The 24,016-nt window shown below is 43.1% G+C and overlaps 1 protein-coding gene across 4 annotated transcripts in view; it reads right to left on the bottom strand.

Annotated features, from left to right (window-relative positions):
• The window catches only part of CDC27 (cell division cycle 27), a 60,227-nt gene extending 38,466 nt beyond the window's left edge, over positions 1-21,761 (bottom strand). For 2 of the 4 annotated variants that reach the window (XM_048830176.2, XM_048830177.2), the window contains exons 1-5: positions 21,548-21,761; positions 10,580-10,655; positions 6,437-6,584; positions 3,305-3,430; positions 205-302 (exon numbers count right to left, since the gene is read on the bottom strand). In XM_048830176.2, the coding sequence (XP_048686133.1) occupies positions 205-302; positions 3,305-3,430; positions 6,437-6,584; positions 10,580-10,655; positions 21,548-21,574 (475 nt within the window). In that variant the 5' untranslated portion in view covers positions 21,575-21,761. The remainder of the gene's footprint in view (positions 1-204; positions 303-3,304; positions 3,431-6,436; positions 6,585-10,579; positions 10,656-21,547) is intronic. The other 2 variants (XM_048830178.2, XM_048830179.2) reach the window with 1 other exon arrangement.
• Between the last annotated feature and the right edge of the window lie 2,255 nt (positions 21,762-24,016).

Genomic DNA, 24,016 nt, shown 5'->3' with positions numbered 1-24,016 from the left:
AAGCCAGACAGTCAGGTAGAGAAGAGCAGCTCCAAAATTAAATAGCCCTACAACATATTTACATGTGGATTGCTCCTGTGGCACTATCAAAGAAATTTTAAGAAGCTTTCCAGTCAATTCTTTGCATGAGAAAATACCAACTCCAGAGGGCAATTTTTGTTTAAAAGCACATCTCTTCACACTGAAAGAGTTCTGCAGACCTACCTATTTCACATAGCGATTCAAAAGGGGACCAGAGGAAAGGATTTAAACTAAGGCTCTTTTGGTAACATTCGGATCCTTTGGCAAGCCGGTCTGTCTTGCTGTAAGAGAATTAAAACAAATAGTTGAAGGAAAGTTAAAACAGCATTTATGTTAAGTATAACTTTCAAAAAGAAGTGAGGGGAGAAGGAAACAAGAAACTCTTTAGAGCTACCGCTATATTCTCATTTTGCAGACAAACAATCAGTTAGTTTAAAAGCAATTCAATATTATTTTTGCATCTGAAATATTTAGAGAAAGTTTTCAGTTTAGTCATTTTAATTCGTAATGAACTCTCAAAAACCATCACAGGCTTTAAGAGTTGATGAAAGTACAACTTGATCTCATGTAGAAGACCGGCATCTTGCTGTAATGAGTGTTCTCCACTTCTTGGTAAACAGAAATAAATAGACTGTTTACTAGCCTCTGAGCCATTTTAGGCTGCGCAATGATTATTTGTATTCAGCATATTGGTGTCCAGTTCAGTGTAACTTTGTGCTGGATAAGAATTCTTAATTTTTGGGGGGCTACAAAAAGTAACTTATTTTGAGGTTTCTTTCTTTTCTTGGTAACTATTGATGCTGTGCTTGAATATTAAAAGGAATATGGGTTTTGGATTTGGATTTTTTGGTTCTCTTAGGGAAAGCAGCATGCTGACAATCCAGGTTATATTAAGTTTCAAATAATGCAAACACCAAAAAGAGAAGAAGTTCAATACTAACGAAGCCTGAAATTAACATTTAAGCGTGCTCAGTCACACTGCAGCAATGTTATTAACTATAATTAAGCTAAGAAATTATAAGATGTTTGGTATGTAGGGCAATCAACAGTCTATTGTAGCAGAGGATCTTGCACCCCCCAAAACAAAGAGCATTCAAAATATGCCTAATGCATTTTACAGAGATATTTTTGTTTTTAAACATCTGCACTATGCGTGACGTTGCATCCCACAGTCTTCATAGAAATATGGTTATGATATGAATATGGCACAGCTAAGATATGTTTTATGCAAGAGGGGTCATGTGAGGCATCATTGAAAAGGTTGTGATCTACAGAATGTGCTTATCCAATGTGTATGCATGTATCATTTTTGTATCTGAAGCCAGGAATATTGATCATATATCTGTATTTCAAATATGCTACTTTGGGTGACACCCACAACTAGCCCTTAAGGTACAACAATGAAAAAGTCAGACAGGGCTGATGGCCCATCAGCAGAGACAATGGACTGTGAAAGAGCTTAGTCTTCCTGTGGATGCGCCAAACAGCCTGGAGTAATGACTGCTACAACCCTGCAGACACACGTGACTGAGTCACCTGGCACTGGACCCCACCTTGGAATGCCAGTGTTTTTCCACTGGAAGACAAAGGGTTCCCACCATACAGAAAGGCTACACAAGGCAGGGGAGTGACATCATTGTGGTTCTCCTCTGCCTCCCCACCCGAAGAGACACTGGGAAACACTGGAAAGAAGAACTGAACTGGGGGGAGAAGAGTTGAGCCCAGGCTGGAAGGGTGTCTAGCCTGTGAGTAATAATACCTGAAGTTTCAAGCTGCAGGCCAGTGCAGCTGGCTTTCAAGAACCTTTGCAAACTGCCTGAAACAACATTTAGGGTGAGAAATTACTATTTGTACCCAATTTCTTTAGTGAATCAAGCTTAGTTTGCATGTTTTGTTTTATTTGCTTAGTAATCTGCTTTGTTTTGTTTGCTATCCCTTATAATCACTTAAAATCTGCCTTTTGTAGTTAATAAATTTGTTTTGTTTATTATTAAACCCAGTTTGTGCAATTTCTAACTGGGCAGGGGGAGAAGAAGTTGTGCATCTCTCTCTTCACATTGAGGGAGAGGGCGAACTTTTATGAGCTTGCGCTGTACAAACTTTTCTACACAGTGCAAGACAATATATCTTTTGGTCTGCACTCTAAGGGAGGTGGGCACCTGAGTGCTGAGGCAAGTCCCTTAAACTGAGTCTTCCCAGAGCTAATCTCAGTGTCTGTGTCTTTCTGCAGCTGGGTGTGGCCCTGCTTGTGTGTGTGCTAGAGGAGGCTTAAGAGCCTGGGTCAGCAAGACAGGTTAAAGGGGGCCCAGGCGGGCTCACTGGTATCTCAGTACATCAGGTGGCATCTTGAAGGAGGGCAACCCATCACACTATATTTAGAATATTTTACCCTTCTTTAATGCCTTTCATCAGAGGCCCTCAAAACATTTTACAAATACTAACCCTCCCAATGCACCTGTGAGGTAGCCAGTAGTTTTATGGCCCTCTGTGAAACAAGTATCCAGTTAACATTTGTAATGACTTTCTACTGTGTAAAGACTTGTTAAGTACAAAGGTTTGGGTTTTTTGTTTTTCTTTTTACTATTTTTTTTATTTTAATAAATTTATTGGAATCCTCCTTTGTGTCTATGGATGAAGCACACTACAGGCGAGCGAAGCATTATTGTATAATCAAATTTAATATGGATAGTTCTCCTGAAAAAAATCATTAAAAAGTTAATTGGATGAAAGATTTGGAAGAGAGCCTCCAGAGAAGACAGCAATTCAATACAGAAGTACTTGTGGAGGGTGGGCAGTAGTGATATATTGATCAACAGGTGGCTGCCCAAAACCTCTCTCCAAAGGCGGCTAATATTTCTCCAACCAATAGGACACATATTTTGGGGAGAATGAACACCAAAAAACTTAAAACCAAGTTCCTGGATTGCCAATTTCACCACCCACAAAAAATCCAAAACAAAATAAAATAAACCCACACACCTTCCAGGAAACGCTAATGTGTATTTTCACGCAACTGGCAAGACACAGGAGGAAGGCATCAGACTTCCTCCATAGATTAGCATCACTTGGGCCTGGATCCTGCAATCTTAGCGAACACTTACACTTGCTGTCACAAAGGGGCTCGACAGGTATCTGCCCAAGTGGATCAGATTGCAGGATTGTTGGAGATATTTAACCGGAGAGCAGTTGTGACATGTGGGAAATATTTTCATGGCTAAGAACTGCCTCAGCCAAATCAAAATCCATTACTCAATAACCATCATCAAAAAAAAGGAAACCTTACCAGTATACATGTCCCAGTAATGAGAGGGTGAAGCATGCTGAGTCACCAAACTCTGTTACAACGTCATCATGGCTTTTCTGTTTATTTAACACTCCACCAGATAAGATCTGCTCCCCTTCTGCCAGCCTTATTAAAAAAACAAAACAAAAAGAGGCGTTAAGCGGTTATAAGGCTCACAACATTGGTGGTAGTCCAATATTTCTATCCTGCTGTAAACAAAAACAAGATACGTTGTCAATACTAATGAGTTTCAAATTGGGCACTCTCCTCCCTTACAAGTCTCAAAATGTAGAGTATTGCACCCTCTGCCTTATAGAGACAGCAACAGTTTAAGTGCAGAACGCTTACCCTCTGAAAGTCAGGCACCTTTAAAGGGGTGTCAAGGAAAACAACTGGATTTGGCTTGGTCTCCCAGCTACAGTGTACCTTGTATGGTCTCTGGCAGCTCCATTCTTGTGATTTAACATGGGGCTGTCCAGTGGACTTGGAATTTTGGTGTCTTGCTTACTTACAAGGACAGAACTGACACGAGGGGAGAGGGTGGGTGTCAAAGGCCTGGTACAGCGTACTGCACATACACGTAACAGTACAATCTACCATGGATTGGTTTGTGCAGTCTAAAAGCAGGGGTTTTAACATCACTACAACTCTAATATTTTATTGGAAGAAAGGGACACGACGTCTTATTTTTTTTTTTGCACGTCAGGTTGAGAGGGGGCTGGTCAGACTTGACAGTATCCCTTTGATCTGGTCTGCACACCAAAGATTGTACTGCTTTACCTAAATCAGTACAGTTTAAGTAATACAATCACCATAGTGCAAAGGCAGTTACGTTATTAAGATACTTATTCTGTTTCCTTTATGGGAATAAGCTATACCGGAATAGAACTTTATACAGCTGTGACCGGCAGGGGAGAAACAGAGCAAATCAGCTTACATTGGTCCCTTCCAAGAAGAGCATTAAACTGATTTCTATTTCAACAGAACATTTGGCAATCAGATGTTCCACTTTACTACCGCAGGTATCACATCAAGAAGTGTGTAAGTGGCACTATACCAAACAAAGTCAAAGTCTTAAATAAAAACAAAAATGCAATCATCATTGATTTCCCTCCCCCTATACTTACTTGCCCATTGCTGATGGGCAAGAGTTTTCCCCAGGTCCCTCCACAAAACATCTTTCATGCAGCCTGGTTACACAATGTGGGTGGGATCCCAAGAGATGAGCTTCGTCCCTCGAAAAACATACAGCATGACAGAACCCAGGAAACAAATGTATCAAGTTCAGCCTACTGATTGCACCACAATGAAAGATAAGCTTGTGCTTTATAGCCTGTTATTTAGCAGAAGTAGAGAATTCTCTATGCACCCATAAAAACAGCCTCTAGGATTTGTTCTGTCCAAGACCGCCGTATTTCCTAGGACCCATTGTGGTAACTATGTTCAGCTGAAATACTCTTGCTGTCTGTCCAGTCCCCATGGTCAAGCTCAGGGAGGGCACAGAAGGCAGAGCATTTTTACGGAGGGCCCTCAGTTCTGGAAGTCACTCTTTCCTTTGGTCTGCAGGATCTAGTACGAGCCGCATCTGTTAAGTCTGGCTTTCTTTTGTGAAGGGATGAAGGTCTAATTTTTAAACAGCCATATTGCTTGGTCAGTATTTTAAGAGTCACATTACATGACAGGACATATAAAAAAAACAAAGTTAAAAACATGAAGTTTAAGCACAAGTCCAGTTTCCTACAGAGGCATACCTTCCAGAGGACAGCTCCCTCTAAAATCTATGTTAATATTCTACCCTTGTAACATGCTCTAATTTTCTGTCACAGCCTCCAACAAGTTGTTTTTCAAAAAACAGCCCTGCCTGCTACCGAACCCAGATTGCTATGCTACCCTATTAGCAGGACATGGCAGCTTTCTTCACATTATTGTAGGGATTCTTATTCCCCTTTACAGTTGACTTTTTAGTCTTAAGAGGAATCCAATTCAAATATGAAAAGAAACTTTCAGTCTAAGAGACACTGCTCACAGAGCAGGCAGAAGATAACTAGGGGAATAGACAATAAGCAAGAATCTACTTGATTGGTAGCCACTCTGCTGAAACTACCATTCAGGGTGCCAGTTGCAATGCTGATTTTGTGATGAGGAGAGGAAAGATCTTGATTGCAACAATAAAACTCATTCCACTGGAACAGCAAACAGATAAATATGGATCATCATTGATCCGGACCAGATCTGAATCAACAACTAGAAGCATACTTTGACTACCCCTCATTTTGAGGGAGGTCCCTTATTTCAGTCAGTCAAAGTTCCCTGTGTTCCACACATATTTGGTGTCCTCTTATTTTTATTGTTGAAAATTAATCAGAAATGCAAAGTCGTGAGTCTGAGGTTATACAGTTGCTTACTCTAAAAGGAAGGAATCCCACAGCATTTTAAGTTCCCTACACGAACATTATCTCTTCTCCGCCACCCCCACGTTTGGTCTTTGTCATATGTTGTATCCCACATACATGTTGGATCTCCCAGTAGTTTGAAAGGCCTGCCAAGATGTGAATGGGTAAGGGGACATAGAAGGCATTTACTTTCTCCCCAATAAAGTCTGTAGCCTTACCAGTCTCTAGACTCATCTTATTATAAAAATTAACTCTAAATGGGCTACATTCATCTGTAGAGAGCCAGCTCAAGGCCAATACACCACTTAATGTCTATTTTGAAGACTTAAGTGGTGCATAAGGCTTGGGTGAACTCAAGGTTCTATCTTCTTCCATCTGCACCAACTTGGTGAACGGTGACAGATTTACTGTTTTAAGGGTTGGGATTTTTTTAAATTCTAGATTCACTTTAGCAGCAGTTTAAGAAACGAGCTACAACAAACTGAGGTGGACGCACTGAAGAGCACAGTCCCAAACTGGCTTCATAAGTGACTTTTTACAGCTTCACAACTCCTTTGTAAAGAACTCAATACCTTTTAGCGGTTTCTGCAATATGGGCTATTGTTCTTTAGGTCCAAATCTGAAAGCAAAATGAATTCCACTTGTGATAATCCTGAGAGCTGAAAGAATTACCAGTTTATGTAACAGTTTCCTAAAAAACTACCAAAATACTGCAATACAATATAAACTGATGACTTACTTGCTGAGGTCGACACAACACTTTGCCAGCAGATATTTACATTGTGGGGTGGTACAGCTATGTCCCTTTAGGAGCCTGTATGCTTTATATGCCTTTCCTGAGCGGTAGTAACATGTTGCCAGCAAAAACAGTGCTTCCTCTGAGTGTACTAAACAAACAAAACAAAAATGTTGTTATCCTTTGATCATTTAATATTTTAGTACAAGTGGTTGAGCTCCATAGGACTGCTGGCAACAGGATGCACAAATAATGTGATTCCTTCTGTGAGGGGGGGAAAAAAGGACAGATTAAAGTAATCAAGTGTATTTCCTTTACTAGCCACAACATAAGAGATTTCAGGATCCCAAGATCTTGTAGTAATCATGGTTGCCCCTATCTACTGTAGTGAATGAACACCAACCATTTTGGCCCCCACATCTAACAAATGATTCACTATCTTTCTTAACGAACGTACTTGCAGAAATAAAGTGAAACCGTCATTTCTACTGGAACAGAATTATTGCAACAGCTTCTTGAACATAGTAAGTCAAGGACCAGGAAGATAACTCCATCACAAAAGTACTTATTAGTAATACTTTGCCATCCATATCTAGATGCATCTTAAAACAAGGTGAGCAATTCAATGGGACTTGGGTGCTTTTGCAAAATGTGACTTTGTAGTACTATTTGGGTCTAGTACAATTCTTTGGTTAAGGATTACACATCCACCCTTCAGTAAGTCACACTGAGCTCACAACAGCCACTTTTAAATTTGTTTTAGTACAGTTTCAAAGGACCTTAATTAAATTATATTTTCATTTCTGTCACAAAGTATTTACACGTTGCAAGAATTGTGGCTACAAAGAGAGGATCCAAAGAGACATTTGTAATAAAGAAGGGGATTAGGACTGACAGTTTTTAGAAGGATCATTTACAACAGAGAGAACTTCAAGGATGTCAAGACTTCACTTGCTATCAACTCAAAAAATTTGGACTTTAAAAGAAAATCTTTAGCAAGAAGGAATCGTTTCCTCCCCCAAAGTTGGCTGATGCTGTTGCCTCATTGTAAACCACTTGAACAAAAGGACAGACTGACAAAAGTCATCTGGAAACTTTGCATCCTATGAAGAACCAAAAGTTACCATGAAGTATGGAAAGCAGCAACAGCCAGACAGCCATTTATTTGATGTGCATATGCAACTTTGTTCTTAATATTAAAGAAAATTTAGGCAACAGATTAAAACAAAGATTTATTCATCTCCTCTTGTCATTATTTTGTTTAAGAGAAAATAGGTATGAAATGGTAGGAAGCGAGGAAGGAGAAGGGCTTATAGGAGGTCATGGAGGAGAAAGAAGCATGAAAGAGTGGAGCAGGAAATTTGAGTTGTCCTTAGAAGAATGGACCAAGTTAAATAAGGAGATTCATTGTGCAGCTGAGTGCTATCTGCATGGCATTGGAGAGTCACACCAGGTCTGACTGCATTATACGGAAGGAACAGAAATCCAGATGAGTGTGTGTCTGTTGCATTTTATGTTCTGCTGTAAGCTACACTCAATTTTGGCTTCTAAATATCTGTCTTCTGCCTAGAATAATCTCTTACACCTATCATGGTCTGCTCAGCACATCAGAATAGGAGGAGTAGAAAGAACATTTTTCAGGACCATGAGGGGAGGCAGCAAAAATTAAATTTCACATTTAAGCTGAGCAAGTAGTTTATAAAACTAGAACAGACAAGTGTGGTATGCACCTTGCCCTACATATTTTAGGCGCTAATATTTTTTCCGGCCAAGTTTTAGGAAGTAGAATTTTAGGCACAGGTCTTTCAGGTTACAAAGCAAGAACGTCATTCCCATTCCTGCTTTCAAGCCAATTCAGTACATTCACCATTTCAAACCCTTAGGAAGTTTCACTGCTCAATTTCACAGGTTTAAACAGTTACTGATCAGGTTATTGCCTATAACAAAGCTTCTCATACTCCATTTTACAAGTCTCAGTATTCATACCCAATGGATCCTTGCTTTTTAATTTAAAATTGATTCAATTCAGAACAGAGGTTAAAGAATTATAGCCTAAGTCAGGCACACTTATGAAGTGATACCACAAGTCCTCTTGATTCTCAGGTACTCTTATCCTCCTTCTTCCACCACTGCAGAGTACTAGAATTTATGTGGGAAAACTGAGGCACTGAGAAATTAAGGTCCCGTATTTCCATTAATGTTGTGTATCCAATGTGAGTGGCCTAGGACACAATTTTTCCAGAGTACTTTGCATTACATAGCATTTTATATGTTCAAATCACAACTCCTACTACCTTCAGTTGCAGCTGGGAGTGCTCAGGACTCCTGCAAATCAGACCCCAGAATATCAAGATGGGCACCCAGAAAATAAGAAATACAAAATTAATGATCACCTATAAAAAGTTTGATTTAAGTGACTTGCCCAGCATCTCTCAGGAACTCTGTGGCAGAAGCAGGGATAGAATCCAGTTTTCCAGGGCAGCGTTCAACTACCTTAACCATGAGGCCATCCTTTCTCTTCTTGCAATCCCCTACCTCCCTCACTACAGACCTTCCAAAACCTGCAGCAAATGAAGCAGTGGTCCGACAAACAACAGCCTCCTTCACAACACAGCCCTGATTCAGTCCAGGACAGATACATCCTATGCACTGAATGAGGCTGCGGTAATGTGGAAAAAATAGTATGCAGTCATGTAACGAAGGACTGCTTCATAATATATACACACAAGGGGGTAAATTAAGTTATACAGGCAACCTTAACTCCGGGATTTCCTGCCTTTTGAGTTCTTGACTTTGCAACCTTAATGTTCTTTTAACATTGTATTTGTGTGTAATATATGTAGCCGTATATTGAATAAACTATATGAGGAGATGAATAATGGGGAGAGAGGAGATACAGGCTGTAGGTAAAGTTTTCAAAAGCACCTAACTCACTTGACCTTTCAACAATATATGTAAGCTGTGCATTTAAAGTAAACATATATGCACATTTCTCAGCAAAGGAAAGGAACGCTTAAGTAGAAGCCAGAAAGAAATGAAGCCCAAACAAGTCCCATTTTTTACGGAACTCAGTAAGTTTAGTTTGCTAAACTGGCTTGCTATCTTGGCAAACTGATGATCCTTGGAATCCTTTCAGCAACTTTTAAAAAGTTTTGTGTATAAATCCAAATAATTTAAAAATTATTAACTAATAAAATAAACACACACCACGGTCAGCAAAATTCAGTTATTTAATAGTTTGCTATGTAACAAGATACAGGCCACACATGTGTTTGTAGGAAAGCATTGTGCTGCTATGCTGGAGACCAAGACTCAGAAAAATTTTTGGACAGCAGCTCCTTGATTCAGAGAAGTTTAAACACATGGCAAAAGCAATATGTTTGAGCTCAGAGAAAGGGCATAAGCCAGAGCACTCATTGTTTTTTGCTGACCAATTTGTGTAGCAACATTGATTATGAAAGCCTCTATGTCCAGCAAGAGGTGAGGAGCTGCAACTGGAAACTGAATCTGGGCTAAACAAAAATAGCATAGTGATCCAAGAATAAAAAAAAAAACAAAAAAAAAAAGGTATGTAAATACAAAGTTGCAGCCAGAAGCAAGCTTGGCAAATAAAGGTCGTGAAGGTACCTTCTTCTTCTTTTTTTTTTTTTAAATAAAAGAAGTAAAGGTTTCAAGTTGGTGTCACTATAGAAGTATTTGTCAAATAAGCCATTCTGAAGGGGCACCATCTACCTGAAATCTATTCAGTTACATTAAAACCATATCTACCCCGCCAAACAGATTTTTTTAAAGTCACATTTTAAAAAAAGTTTCTACCCTGTCGCTATATGAAAGACCCACACAAACATAGTAAACTAATATAGTACAGGGGAGAACAGTGAAACCCAGAGTAGTCCAGGGCATATAGCAAATTGAAATGATTAAAAAAAAAATTGTTTTTCTTCTACTCTTATAGTAAGTTTAGGTAATATCTGATATTGTTACAAGTAACATTTGATTTTTATCTTGACTGTGTCTCTTCAATTGCAGGGGAAGTTTTAGAGTAGAAAGAAATAAACTTTTATTATCCAAGTGTAAAAAAGAACAGAAGTCCTAAACATCCTAAGCAAACTTAAACCATGAATTCAATATTAGTGAGGCACATACCTTCTGCATATAGTCTTTCTGCCAGAAACACTGCATCTCGATAAGCATAATGATTAAGTGCTTGCCATATAGCAGCCTGTAGAAGAGAAAAATACATTTTCTGGTGTGTAAATGGATACATGTGATTTTAAATTCACAGGGAAAAACTTTTTTTTAAATCCACATTAAACACAGGAAATACCAAGGACCAGCTTCCATTGCCAAAGACGCAGCAAAATTAAATTGCCTAGTAAATGTTCAATCTTGAAAGGCCACACAATATTAAAAACCTTAAGAATAATTTTAAAATGACTCCCAGAGAGAGATACATACATACAAAGGGGTGGGTCCATAGTGCAGACTTCACTATACTTTAAAACTATGTAAAGAGGCCTAATGTTATAACTTGGCACAAGTATTTCTCTAATATTAGAGATACAACTGTCATGTTCTCCCCACCCCCCAGTGGCTGTTGCTGTAATGTACAACTGTCTATGAACCAGATCCAGTTCTCACTAAACTCAAGTGGAGTCTTTTCCACAGATGAGTGGAAGTGGGACTGTGATCTATATATGATTGAGTATTGTTGTAAGAAGTTATTACCAAAAATTATATATCTAAAGCAAAGGATAAGAACATTCTCAGGACCCTACAGTGACACTGAGCAATCCAGAAGTTACCTACTATAGGACAGGCCCAACAAAGAAAATAACAGAACGCCACTAGCCATCACCCTCAGCCCCCAACTAAAACCTCTCCAACGCATCATCAAGGATCTACAACCTATCCTGAAGGACGACCCATCACTCTCACAGATCTTGGGAGACAGGCCAGTCCTTGCTTACAGACAGCCCCCCAACCTGAAGCAAATACTCACCAGCAACCACACACCACACAACAGAACCACTAAACCAGGAACCTATCCTTGCAGCAAAGCCTGTTGCCAACTGTGTCCACATATCTATTCAGGGGACACCATCACAGGGCCTAATCACATCAGCCACACTATCAGAGGCTCGTTCACCTGCACATCTACCAATGTGATATATGCCATCATGTGCCAGCAATGCCCTCTGCCATGTACATTGGCCAAACCGGACAGTTTCTACGTAAAAGAATAAATGGACACAAATCAGACGTCAAGAATTATAACATTCAAAAACCAGTTGGAGAACACTTCAATCTATCTGGTCACTCGATTACAGACCTAAAAGTGGCAATTCTTCAGACTCCAGCGAGAGACTGCTGAATTGGAATTAATTTGCAAACTGGATACAATTAACTTAGGCTTGAATAAAGACTGGGAGTGCATGGGTCATTACACAAAGTAAAACTATTTCCCCATGTTTATTCCCCCTCCCCGCGCTGTTCCTCAGAGGTTCTTGTCAACTGCTGGAAATGGCCCACCTTGATTATCACTACAAAAGGTCCCCCCCGCACCCCACCCCGCCGCTCTCCTGCTGGTAACAGCTCACCTTACCTGATCACTCTCTTTACAGTGTGTATGGTAACACCCATTGTTTCACGTTCTCTGTGTATATAAATCTCCCCACTGTATTTTCCACTGAATGCATCCGATGAAGTGAGCTGTAGCTCACGAAAGCTTATGCTCAGATAAATTGGTTAGTCTCTAAGGTGCCACAAGTCCTCCTTTTCTTTTTGCGGATACAGACTAACACGGCTGCTACTCTGAAACCTGAGCAATCTAAATGTGTTCTTCTGTTTGAAGCTCTTATATTAAATTAATAAATACTGAACAAAGAAAGTTAATCTGAACCTAGTACATATTAATTAAGTTATAAACAAACCAGTGCAATTCTGTGGGTTTTTACCAACAGCTGATTAGTTCACCACATACTACACTGAGACAGCTTAGAGATCATGCCAATGGCAACATCAAACACTGTATGATTGCTAACTCAACTGCACACGATAGCAGAATGGCATTTTCTGTGAAGGTACAGCTGCACACATTCAACAGTGAGCTAAGATGAACATGATCCATTGTTAGTTGGTGTGTGAAAAACAATGTCTTACTTCCATTGGTTGGAGCACTGAGATTTTATATAGGAATGCACAAACTGCAGTGAGATGTCTAGGGAATTGCTGTATATCACAAAGATTGCACTTATTCATTTGAACACAGACTGAGTAGTTTGTTCAGCAATAGATGAACAGTCACACAGTTATCATCCCTAGACCTTATCATTTTCAATAGTCCTTTGGGTTTTTTTGTTTGTTTCTTTGTTTTTTAAAGTAAGTAATAGCAGAGATCAGAATACCTCAAGTAATTAGTACTTTTCCTGTTTAAAAGTGAAATATTAGCTTTCCTTTTATTTAACCTGGTAAGAAACATTAGTGCAATTTTAGAACACTTAGTGGAGGAAAATCTGTGCCATTTTCTTCAAGTTTTGTGTTTTGAGCCACTTTCAGGGTCAGTTTTGTCTGTGCTGCATGCCTCCACTAACCTGGTTGAGAGAGACTGAGGAGTAATAGGTAGAAGCCAGAACAGCCTGGAAATAAATTCTAAACATTTTTTGTTTTACACAAATGAAAACTGATTTCCCTTCTAATTTCGAAGTGTCCTATGTGCACACAAAGGGCATTCTAGATGTGATATTAATAGTGTTACACAGGTTGCTGCCACTACTTAAATGATGTATTTACTGTGCCAGAGACGGTGGGTTCCTCTAGTTGTCCTCTCAACAGGTAAGCCAGGACTACACTAAAGAGTTTTGTCGGCATAGCTACGTCACACATTACTGACACTGGATGGGGAGGGCCAGGGCTAAGGTGTCACAAAGCATCTTCTGTCTCAGGTGCTTCGCTGCCTGGTTCTTGCTCACAAGCTCAGGGTCTAACTGATTATCATGTGTGGGGTCAGGAAGTAATTTTCTCCCCAAGGTCACTGCCAATCTGACGTGGGTTTTTTTGCCTTCCTCGGTACTGTATGGGAGCAGGTCTAGATAATCCTGGCAAGTAACATTTCTTACATAATCATTTCCCTGCCATTGCAGGGGCCTCAGGTACTTGTGCACCTTCTTTGCCTGTGGCACATAAATGGAGTCTCCTCTGGGCTGTAATACATTGGTCTAATTTCAGTTGTTGGGTTTAGCGTGTGGGTATTGGGTGGTGCTGGTGACCTGTGCTATATAGATGGCCAGACTAGATGATCTGGTAGTCCCGTCTGCCTTTAAACTCTACAACTCTAATAGGCACCAACTATTATTTTATTAACCATAGGGAATCTATTTACAGCCTATGCAGTAGAGTTTTGAATAACTATGTAGATTATTATACAGGAAATTTCTATATGAGATTGCTAATCTTTCACCTGTAGACTCCTACAATACATTTAAAACTCAAAATTTTTTAAATCCTTGTGAAAGCCATGTTTGATTGAGAGTCTTGGTTTGATTGCTACACTGCAAGTACAGTATTTATTTTTCAGTTTAAAAGCCCAATTCACAATAGTATTGCTCTACATCCAAGAGAAGTTTAGTCACAAAGTTTGCCTGAAGTGATCATCTTTTATCCTGAACTAGTTCAAATTTTGTTTTGCACCTTTCAGGAGGTGCAGCACAGAAGGCACAACCCAGAGACCTTCAAGTCACCGCTGCACCTTCTGGACTGTGCACGGGGCAGACATGGCCCCTTGCGTAAGATAGAGCCGCACCAGAGTTCCATTTTCCTCTGGTTACCTGCTGTGCCTCCTCCTTTATTCAATCAAATGCTTATATCTGAATGACAACAGGTCATATCTATTTAGACCTTGCTTACCTTTGATGCTACATAAGTGATTATAGAAGAGTGTTAAGTCAGCATACTTCTGGCAACCTGCTCTTATCTGAGAGTTATAACCTTGCCCAAGTCTGGCATAGGTAGTAAGCAAGTGATTTTTGGTTGTGTTACAGTTATGTCACATCTCCATTATAAAACTGATACCACACACCAGTTCAGCCAACCACTGCTGCTGGTTAGAGGCCCAGGATTGGAACAGCAGGACTTTAGAGTGAGTTAGTGGAGCTCATACTGTACAATGACAGTCATTCTGTAATCAAAAAGAAGCAAGTTTTATGGCCTGAAGCCATGAATGGATGACAGTGAGCTGTAGCTCACGAAAGCTTATGCTCAAATAAATTTGTTAGTCTCTAAGGTGCCACAAGTACTCCTTTTCTTTTAGTCAGATTGGTGACTCACATGTTGCTCTACGGATTAGCGTGAGAGAGGAAAAGAACCACCATGCTGTAACACAGTAGGTTTTACAAAACAAATTTAACTGGTCTTTGGCCTCAGACTGCCAACGAGTGTGAGCAATCGTTGTGGTGATAGTTCACCTTGCAGAAACAAAGCAAGGAAACTGTAACATGGTCATTGAACACTTTAAGGCAGTTGTTACCGAGACTAATGCAACAATTCAGCATGCCCAAACTGCAGCAGTGCCTCGACAGAACCATTTTGGTGCTTCCCCCGAAGCACACCTGACAATTGTGGTTGTATCAGTGGTTACTGGGAGATACAAAGCACCAATCCACAGGGCACAAAACTGCTGCAAGCAGGTGCTTTGGGGTATTTACCCAACAAAAGCTACTCCATTGGCTTTAGAACTGGCTGGACTAGTGCAGCTGAACTGTTTGCGGTTTCTCATCTACAATAGGGATAAGCCTTTTTAGGTGGCACCTGTTCATCCAGACCAGAGGTAGAGATCTCACCACTGTGGCTGCAACCAACATTTAAATGATTCAGACAGCTGATCTGCATGGACACAGGGCACGATACAGGGGTTGCAGGTTCCAAGTGTTCCAGCCAATAGTTTATTGTAACACTTTCCCACACAGTAGACCAAGAATTCTCAAACTTCATTGCACCATGACCCCTTTCTGACAACACAAATTACTACATGACCCTAAGAGGTGGGACTGAAGCCTGAGCCCGTCCGAGCCCTGCTGCCCTGGGTGGGAGGGCCAAAGCCAAAGCCTGAGCCCCACTGCCTCGGGTAGGGGGTCCAAAGCTGAAGGCCAAGGGGTTCTGTAAACCTGAGCCCCCACCACCCACAGCTGAAGCCCTCAGGTGGGGCTCTGGCTTCAGCCCCAGGCCCCAGCAAGTCTAACACCAACCCTGGTGACCCCATTAAAACGGGGTTGTGACCCACTTTGGGGTCCCGACCCAGAGTTTGAGAACTCCTGGGGTAGACAGAGCCCAAGAGCTGGTTCCCGTTCTTCTCTCTTTTTACCCACAAATGTTGTTATAAATCTCATAGAGAAGAACTCCAAAACTATATCAGCTGCTGTGCACTGAGAGAGCTTCTTCAAAGAGGAGACAAATGCTTTTTCATCCAGGGGAAAGTATTTGAAGCCTTCTCATGCCAAGCCCACCTTTTCACCCAGAAAAGCTTATTCAGAGTCTGAATGTTGCACAACAGCTAAACCAAATATCTAGGCGAAGGGACCAGGGGGCTCTGCACGGACCATGCTACCCACATCCGCAGGCTCCCATTGGTTGCGGTTCCTGGCCACTGGGAGCTGGGGCAGCACACGGAGCTTCCCTGATTGCCCCTGCTCCCAGGGGCCGCAGGGACATGCCAGTCACTTCCGGGAGCCAACTGGACTTTTAATGGCCTGGCAACCCTAGATTCCCCCCACAGCAGGGTGAGCCGGCGCTTGCGGCTGCAACCCTGCAGGGGGGTGCCGAGGCTTGGGGCTTCCAGCTCACAGTGTGGACACTTGCCGCAGGTCGGATGAAATGAAGCAGTGGGCTGGATCCGACCTGCGGGCTGTAGGTTCCCCACCTGTCTTAAAGGTTATGTCAAAAGCACTGTACTCTTGTCAACAAGAAGGGCCTGTCCACATTACTGATTCCATGACCAATATAAACAAGGATTTTTTTCCTTTTAAGAAAGGCCATTATAGACGACCCCCAGCCTGAAAATCAGCCTAAAAAGAAATGAAAACCATGGTTTCATAGAATGGTTCTTGGGGGAAGGGAAACAGCCTTACCGGTCAGGGAACCTTTGCTAACGATAACTGTACATGGTTACAGGTTTCAGAGCAGTAGCCGTGTTAGTCTGTATCAGCAAAAAGAATGAGGAGTACTTGTGGCATCTTAGAGACTTCAACCTCCCTGGACACTCGATTACAGATCTTAAAGTGGCAATTCTTCAAGAAAAAAACTTCAGAAACGGACTCCAATGAGAAACTGCAGAATTGGAATTAATTTGCAAACTGGACACCATCAAATTAGGCTTGAATAAAGACTGGGAGTGGATGGGTCATTTCACAAACTAAAAACTATTTCCCCATGCTAATTTTTCTCCCCTACTGTTACTCACACCTTCTTGTAAACTGTTTGAAATGGGCCATTCTGATTATCACTACATAAGTTTTTTTTCCTCCTCTTGATAATAGCCCACCTTAATTGACTTGTCTCATTAGAGTTGTTATGGCAACCCCCATCTTTTCATGTTCTCTGTGTGTGTGTGTATATATATATATATATAAATAAAATCTTCCTACTGTATTTTCCACTCTATGAACCTGATGAAGAGGGTTTTAGCTCACGAAAGCTTATGCCCAAATAAATTTGTTAGTCTCTAAGGTGCCACAAGTATTCCTCGTTCTTTGTACATGGTTATTTCTATCATGTTATCAGTCATAATATTACTCTTGGGGGAAAAAAATAAAAAAAATTAAAAAATTAAAATTTCTGCACCAAAATATTAAAAATTCTGCACACAATATTTTAAAATTCTGCAAAATTCTGCATTTTTGGTCAAAATAAAGCAATATAATCCAGTCAGTTTCAATTATTTTGGTAATTTATTTAAACTACAATTTAATGGATGGAGAATGGGAGTGGGGAGGATTGGAGGAAATCACCAAACCCCCTCCATCTAATAGTAATGTAGCTAGTATTGACTCTTTACTTCTAAGTATTAGTCAACAAATATATGCAGCCATATGTTACATCATAGGCAATTGAAAAGCAAGGGAGGGCTGGGAACTCAAACCCACAATTTATACTGGCTATTGACCATCTCCAATAAGGTCAGTAGAAAACAGTTCATGGAGGACATTTTGATAGGAAATTTTTTCAGTCCAAAAATTTAGACAAGTTCTAATCACTAAAGCACCATAAGCACTTATAAGGCCATACTGTCCTTTACAATAAGGCTCCTTTACACCACTCTGGCAATGTAAAGGAGCCTTAAAATTATTACACCTGTTTTATACTCATGGAGGAATTCACTATGAACAATGCAAACAACTCACTAAGCAGGCAGGCTACTACATTCTCCTCTGCCTGAAGGAACAGAGACTGCCCCAAGCCTACCTTTTCAGAAATACCCCAAAGCCCCCCACACAGAGGGTGCTGCAATAGCAAGCGAGAGGGACAGAGTGTCTGTCTCTCTCTCTCACACACACACAACTACCCAGCCTCCCTCCCCCACCCAGGTGGAGATTTATGTCTCTACTGGCTGCTCTGGGTGCCCAAACCAACCTGTCTGCACTGCCAGGGAGTGGGCACCTGACCGCTCTTGCCGCTTCCCTTTGCTTCCCCGTCAGAAGTCGTTTTTCTGTGGGTAAACAAATAAATCTGCAGGGGCCATGAATTTTGCGCATGCGCAGTGATGCACAATTTCCCCCAGGAGTATAATATGAACAGGGCCTTGGAAATTGTCCATCATTAGATCTGGTCATGGCAGTCAATATCAGCAATTCAATATGATGAAAACACAAGGAATTGACAGGTTTCAGAGTAGCAGCCATGTTAATCTGTATCCGCAAAAAGAAAAGGAGTACTTGTGGCACCTTAGAGACTAACATCTGATGAAGTGAGCTCAAATAAATTTGTTAGTCTCTACGGTGCTACAAGGAATTGAAGCATCCAAGAAAACTGTTAAGAGCTGTATTGCTGAAACTAAAGGTGTTTAGAGATGAAAATTAAAATGCACCTGTGTTATATGATAACACATGGAATACATAATTTATATTTGAAATTTGGAAGTTTTAGCTGTCTTCATTTAGAGGTATAAAATGGTATGTTGTCTATTTAGGACAAGATTCTGCCACCTTTACTCACTGCGAGTAGGGGTGTCAAGATCAGGCCCTCAAACTGGAAGCTCTTCCAGGCAGGCATTTGTCATCTTACATGCTTTTAAAATGCTACATATACAAATGAAACCACTACAAAGCTCTGTCAGGATTGTAAAAGTAACAGTTTTCCAAAAAATAATTTGCTTTTGCAAGGTGGGGAGGGGATAGATGATTAGGGGGAATGAAAGATCTCTTGAATGACCATCAGCATATGCTGTACAAAGATACATGAAAAAAATCTGTTTTTACACACACACACTAGTCACTTGTAATATTGATGAGTCAGAAGCGATGCCTACTCTTTCAGAACATATGCAAGAAGAATGGGATAACTGGGGAGAGAAAAAGTACCAGGAGTCCAGCCAAGCAACAAACACATAATCCAACAGCTTCATTTAAATCTGTACTGCAAAAAAGAGTCTGAATGTCATAGGCTTATTACATTAGTGTCAGAATGCATCATAATCCTGTGGTTTTACTGCATTTATTACAACTGTCAGAATCACTGCACCATTGCGGTTTACTTTTAAGAACTGTGACTACAGATGACCAAAGTAGACTTCTATGAGATCACCAATGGAGGACAGAGTAACTAGGAGCCTAAACAAAGGCTGCATTGAAAATGGCAGTTAGGATCCGCAATTCACACCAGTGCAACTCAGCTGATGGTAGCAATGGTGGAGGCTGTAACTTAATCAGAATTCATGTTTTTACCACCTTGTCATCCAATACTTAAACTGTGCCTACAATACAATCTCCATCATTGCTGCCACCAGTAGGGCTGAGATAGTGGCAAATCGTGAGTCCCACATGTACAAGTGCAGACATAATGATTGTGCATTGATGTCGCACTAACATATCAGCCTCTTTAGATAGCAAAAAAGGAGAAATTTGGTACTTCATCAAGTACAAGAATCCAAGTAGGTCTGTGTGATAACAAAAGCAGACTGCCATTAACAGCACTTCCAAGTTAGAGAAGATAACATTAAAAGCATCTGCCCATTTTACAAACCAAATATACCTCAGATAAAATACTCCACATCTCTGTCATGGAAATGTCAGGATAGCAAATATTTTCTACCTGGTTAGCCATAATTAGGACAGCAGAAAAGATGCTGATTACACGCATTTGTAAAAATGTTAGATATTGTTTGCTGTCATCCACTATGTCAATGGGTGTTTGCTTCCTTTCCACACAGAAACCTACACTCGTCAGTTTTTGCTAGAATTCCCAACTGTTGCTACCACCTGTCCAGCTCCAGAGCTGGCAGCAGTGGGGGAGTATTACTGGAAAAAGGGGTCTAGGTGGCTAGAAGTGTTTTTAGCACCACGTTGTCTAAAGCTGTTTAGAGCAGACCCACAGAATTTGGTGTAAAGAACACCAACTCTTTATCTACAAGGACAGTACCACCATTGCTACCCCTTGTGTAGACCAAGTCAATGGAGTAGGTGTTGTCTCTCACAAACAGCTACATCTTTTTGTGAGAAAAGGAAATAAAATAAATTACTGATACTTCTGTTGTGCTCAATATTGTTATTATGAATAACTGTACAGTATGCTAAGTATCTTTCCAGTGTGGGAGTTGGGAGAGGTTTATAAGTTACCAGGAAAAACATGTTCTATGTGCAGCTATTCAAGACTTTTTAAACCCTATGTCCCCATTTATTTAGAAAGACAGAAACCTAGGAAAGATTGGAGGTCTGGTGGAAGGGAAAAGGGAGGAGATAACATGGGAAAGATTGAAGTGGGAGGGAATATAAAAAGGATGGCTAAGGCAAGGTAGATATGGTAAAGAGTGAAGGATGGATAACTTCTGACAGGGCATCACTTCTGGAAAGACAGACTAAGATAAGAAGGGAAAATATACTGGAAAAACTGAGTTAAAGTTCTTCTTTTTTTTTTAAATCTAAGTTATTCCCTCCTCTGAGTCTCTGAGGCATCCCATCTCTTTTAGACTGCAAGTTCCTTGGGACAAGAAATGTCCTTAATTTGTGTGATATCCATAGAGCTGAGCACATTTAAATAGTAAAACAGCAGATGTGGAGGGTGGCTGAAACAGGAAAGGAGGAAGCAAGGGGTCTCATAAGGGGTCAGGGTGGAGCAGTAGAGATGGGAGGGGTCCCTCTTGGAAGTGGACTCGTCACTATTATGCTGGCCAGTATCAACTCATTGTTTCCTTGTGCACCCCCAGACCCGTCTGTCTGTATCCATCTGTTGTCTATCATCTTATGCTTAGATTGTAGACCTATTGGGGCAGTGATTTTTTTTTTGTCCTGTGAATGTACAGCGCCTAGCACAGTGGGAGGGTCCTGATTCCCCACTAGGGCTGACAAGGGCTAGCCGCTATGGTAATACAAACAGTACTAATCATAGGGCTGCGAGGGGAGAAGGTGAGTCTCCTGGGAGGGAGAACAGTGGTGGGTCCTCCCTGGAAGGGAGAAGAAGGGGGTGCCTCTAGGAGATCTGAGGGGAGCCTGCCCTGGAAGTGGGGAGTGTCTGGGGGGGTGTCTCTGAGCGGGGTGAGGACACTGGGGGGGTCTACCTGGAGCAGCAGGGGCCCATCTCAGGGGAAGGGGTGGCCTCACATCCCGGGGTGGGGGGGGGAAGGGGTTAGGGTCCCACTCTAGAGGAGGGGTCGGGCCAGGGGGGACGAGGGCCCCACCTCTGCGGCGGGCTCCTGCCTTCCAGGAGGGGCCCCACCTCCGGCGGGGGTCGCGGGCCCCTCTGAGCGGGCCGGGGGGACGCGGAGACGGCCGCGGCCCAGCCTCGGGGGGGCAGGGAGGGGGTCCGCCTGGCCCTGGGGTTCAGCCCCCGGCCCGGGTCCGGCTCGGGAGAGGCCGGGCCCCGCTAGGCCGGGCCGAGGCCTCGCTGCGGCGGCGGCCAGCGGCTCGGTACCTGGACGGGTTCCTGCAGCACCGTCATCCTGTCCCCTCAGCGCCCGCAGCGGGGCGGGCCCAGGCTCCGCCTCAGTCCGTGTCCCGGTGGCGGCGGCGGCTCGGGCCCGGCCCGGCCCCTGCTCATTTAAACTCACAGCGACCGTTACCGGGGCAGGCACCAGGGAGGGAAGGAAGGAGGCCGGCCAGGCGCCGAGTCCCTCCGAGCGGGGACGGAAACACCCGAGGGCAGACGGAAATGTCCGAATGGGGACGGAAATACCCGAGGGCGGAGCGGGCCTCTGCCGAGCTGAGACAGAGCGCCGAGCGGATACGGAAACACCCGAGCAGCCGCCTGGGGGCCCGAGCTGACGGAGATAGCCGAGCGGGACCCGAGCGCTGCCCGCCGCACAGACAGAGCTGTGATGACAGCCGGGGCCTCGGAGGGCAGCGACGGCTCTGCCCAGCCCTACTGGTCTGCCTCTCCCTGATCTCCCCTCTCCTCCTCCTCTGCTTCCCCTTCCCTTTCCTCCTCCTCCTCCCTCTCCTCTGCTTCCCCTTCCCTTCCTCTCTTTCCCTTTCACTCTCCTCCTCTGCTTCCCTCTCCTCCTCCTCTCCTTCCTCCCCTGCTTCTCCTTCCCTCTCCTCCTCCTCTGCTTCCCCTTCCCTTCCTCTTCTTCTCTTTCCCTTTCACTCTCCTCCTCTTCTTCCTCCTCTCCTTCCCTCTCCTCCTCCTCTGCTTCTCCTTCCCTTCCTCTTCTTCTCTTTCCCTTTCACTCTCCTCCCCTGCTTCTCCTTCCCTCTCCTCCTCCTCTGCTTCCCCTTCCCTTCCTCCTCCAGATACTAAACTGGGAGGAGTGGTAGATACACTGGAGGGCAGGGATAGGATACAGAGGGACCTAGACAAATTGGAGGATTGAGCCAAAAGAAATCTGATGAGGTTCAATAAGGATAAGTGCAGGGTCCTGCACTTAGGACAGAAGAACCCAATGCACAGCTACAGACTAGGGACCGAATGACTAGGCAGCAGTTCTGCGGAAAAGGACCTAGGGGTGACAGTGGACGAGAAGCTGGATATGAGTCAGCAGTGTGCCCTTGTTGCCAAGAAGGCCAATGGCATTTTGGGATGTATAAGTAGGGGCATAGCGAGCAGATCGAGGGACGTGATCATCCCCCTCTATTCAACATTGGTGAGGCCTCATCTGGAGTACTGTGTCCAGTTTTGGGCCCCACACTACAAGAAGGATGTGGATAAATTGGAGAGAGTCCAGCGAAGGGCAACAAAAATGATTAGGGGTCTGGAACACATGAGTTACGAGGAGAGGCTGAGGGAACTGGGATTGTTTACTCTGCAGAAGAGAAGAATGAGGGGGGATTTGATAGCTGCTTTCAACTACCTGAGAGGTGGTTCCAGAGAGGATGGTTCTAGACTATTCTCAGTGGTGGAAGAGGACAGGACAAGGAGTAATGGTCTCAAGTTGCAGTGGGGGAGGTTTAGGTTGGATATTAGGAAAAACTTTTTCACTAGGAGGGTGGTGAAACACTGGAATGCGTTGCCTAGGGAGGTGGTGGAATCTCCTTCCTTAGAAGTTTTTAAGGTCAGGCTTGACAAAGCCCTGGCTGGGATGATTTAATTGGGGATTGGTCCTGCTTTGAGCAGGGGGTTGGACTAGATGACCTCCTGAGGTCCCTTCCAACCCTGATATTCTATGATTCTATGATTCTTCTTCTCTTCCCCTTTCACTCTCCTACTCTTCTTCCTCCTCTCCTTCCCTCTCCTGCTCCTTTGCTTCCTCCTCTGCTTTTCCTTCCCTTCCTCTTCTTCTCTTTCCCTTTCACTCTCCTCCTCTGCTTCTCCTTCCCCCTCCTCCTCCTCCTCTGCTTCCCCTTCCCTCTCCTCCTCCTCCTCTCTCTCCTCTGCTTCCCCTTCCCTTCCTCTCTTTCCCTTTCACTCTCCTCCTCTGCTTCCCCTTCCCTCTCCTCTGCTTCCCCTTTCACTCTCCTCCTCTGCTTCCCCTTCCCCTTCCCTCTCCTCTTCCTCCTCTGCTTCCCCTTCCCTTCCTCTTCTTCTCTTTCCCTTTCACTCTCTTCCTCTTCTTCCCTCTCCTCCTCCTCTTCCTTCTCTGCTTCCCCTTCCCTTCCTCTTCTTCTCTTTCCCTTTCACTCTCCTCCTCTCCTTCCTCCCCTGCTTCTCCTTCCCTCTCCTCCTCCTCTGCTTCCCCTGCCCTTCCTCTTCCTCCTCCTCCTCTTCTTCCTCCCTTCTCCTCTCGTTCTTCTCCTCCATTCCCTTTCCTCCTCCTATCTTTCTTCTCTTCTTTCCCTTTCTCCTCTTATTCCCCTTCCCTCTCCCCTCCTCCTCCTGCTCCTCCTCCTCCTCTCCTTTCCCTCCCCCTCTTCCTCCTCTCCTTCCCTCTCCTGCTCCTCTGCTTCTCCTTCCCTTCCTCTTCCTCCTCTGCTTCCCCTTCCCTTCCTCCTCCTCTTCCTCCTCTGC

Source organism: Caretta caretta, chromosome 27 (genome assembly GCF_965140235.1).
Source record: "Caretta caretta isolate rCarCar2 chromosome 27, rCarCar1.hap1, whole genome shotgun sequence".
Lineage (NCBI taxonomy): Eukaryota > Metazoa > Chordata > Testudines > Cheloniidae > Caretta > Caretta caretta.
The sequence above is the reverse complement of the archived record's forward strand: the minus strand, read 5'-3'. Positions and strand labels throughout refer to the sequence as shown.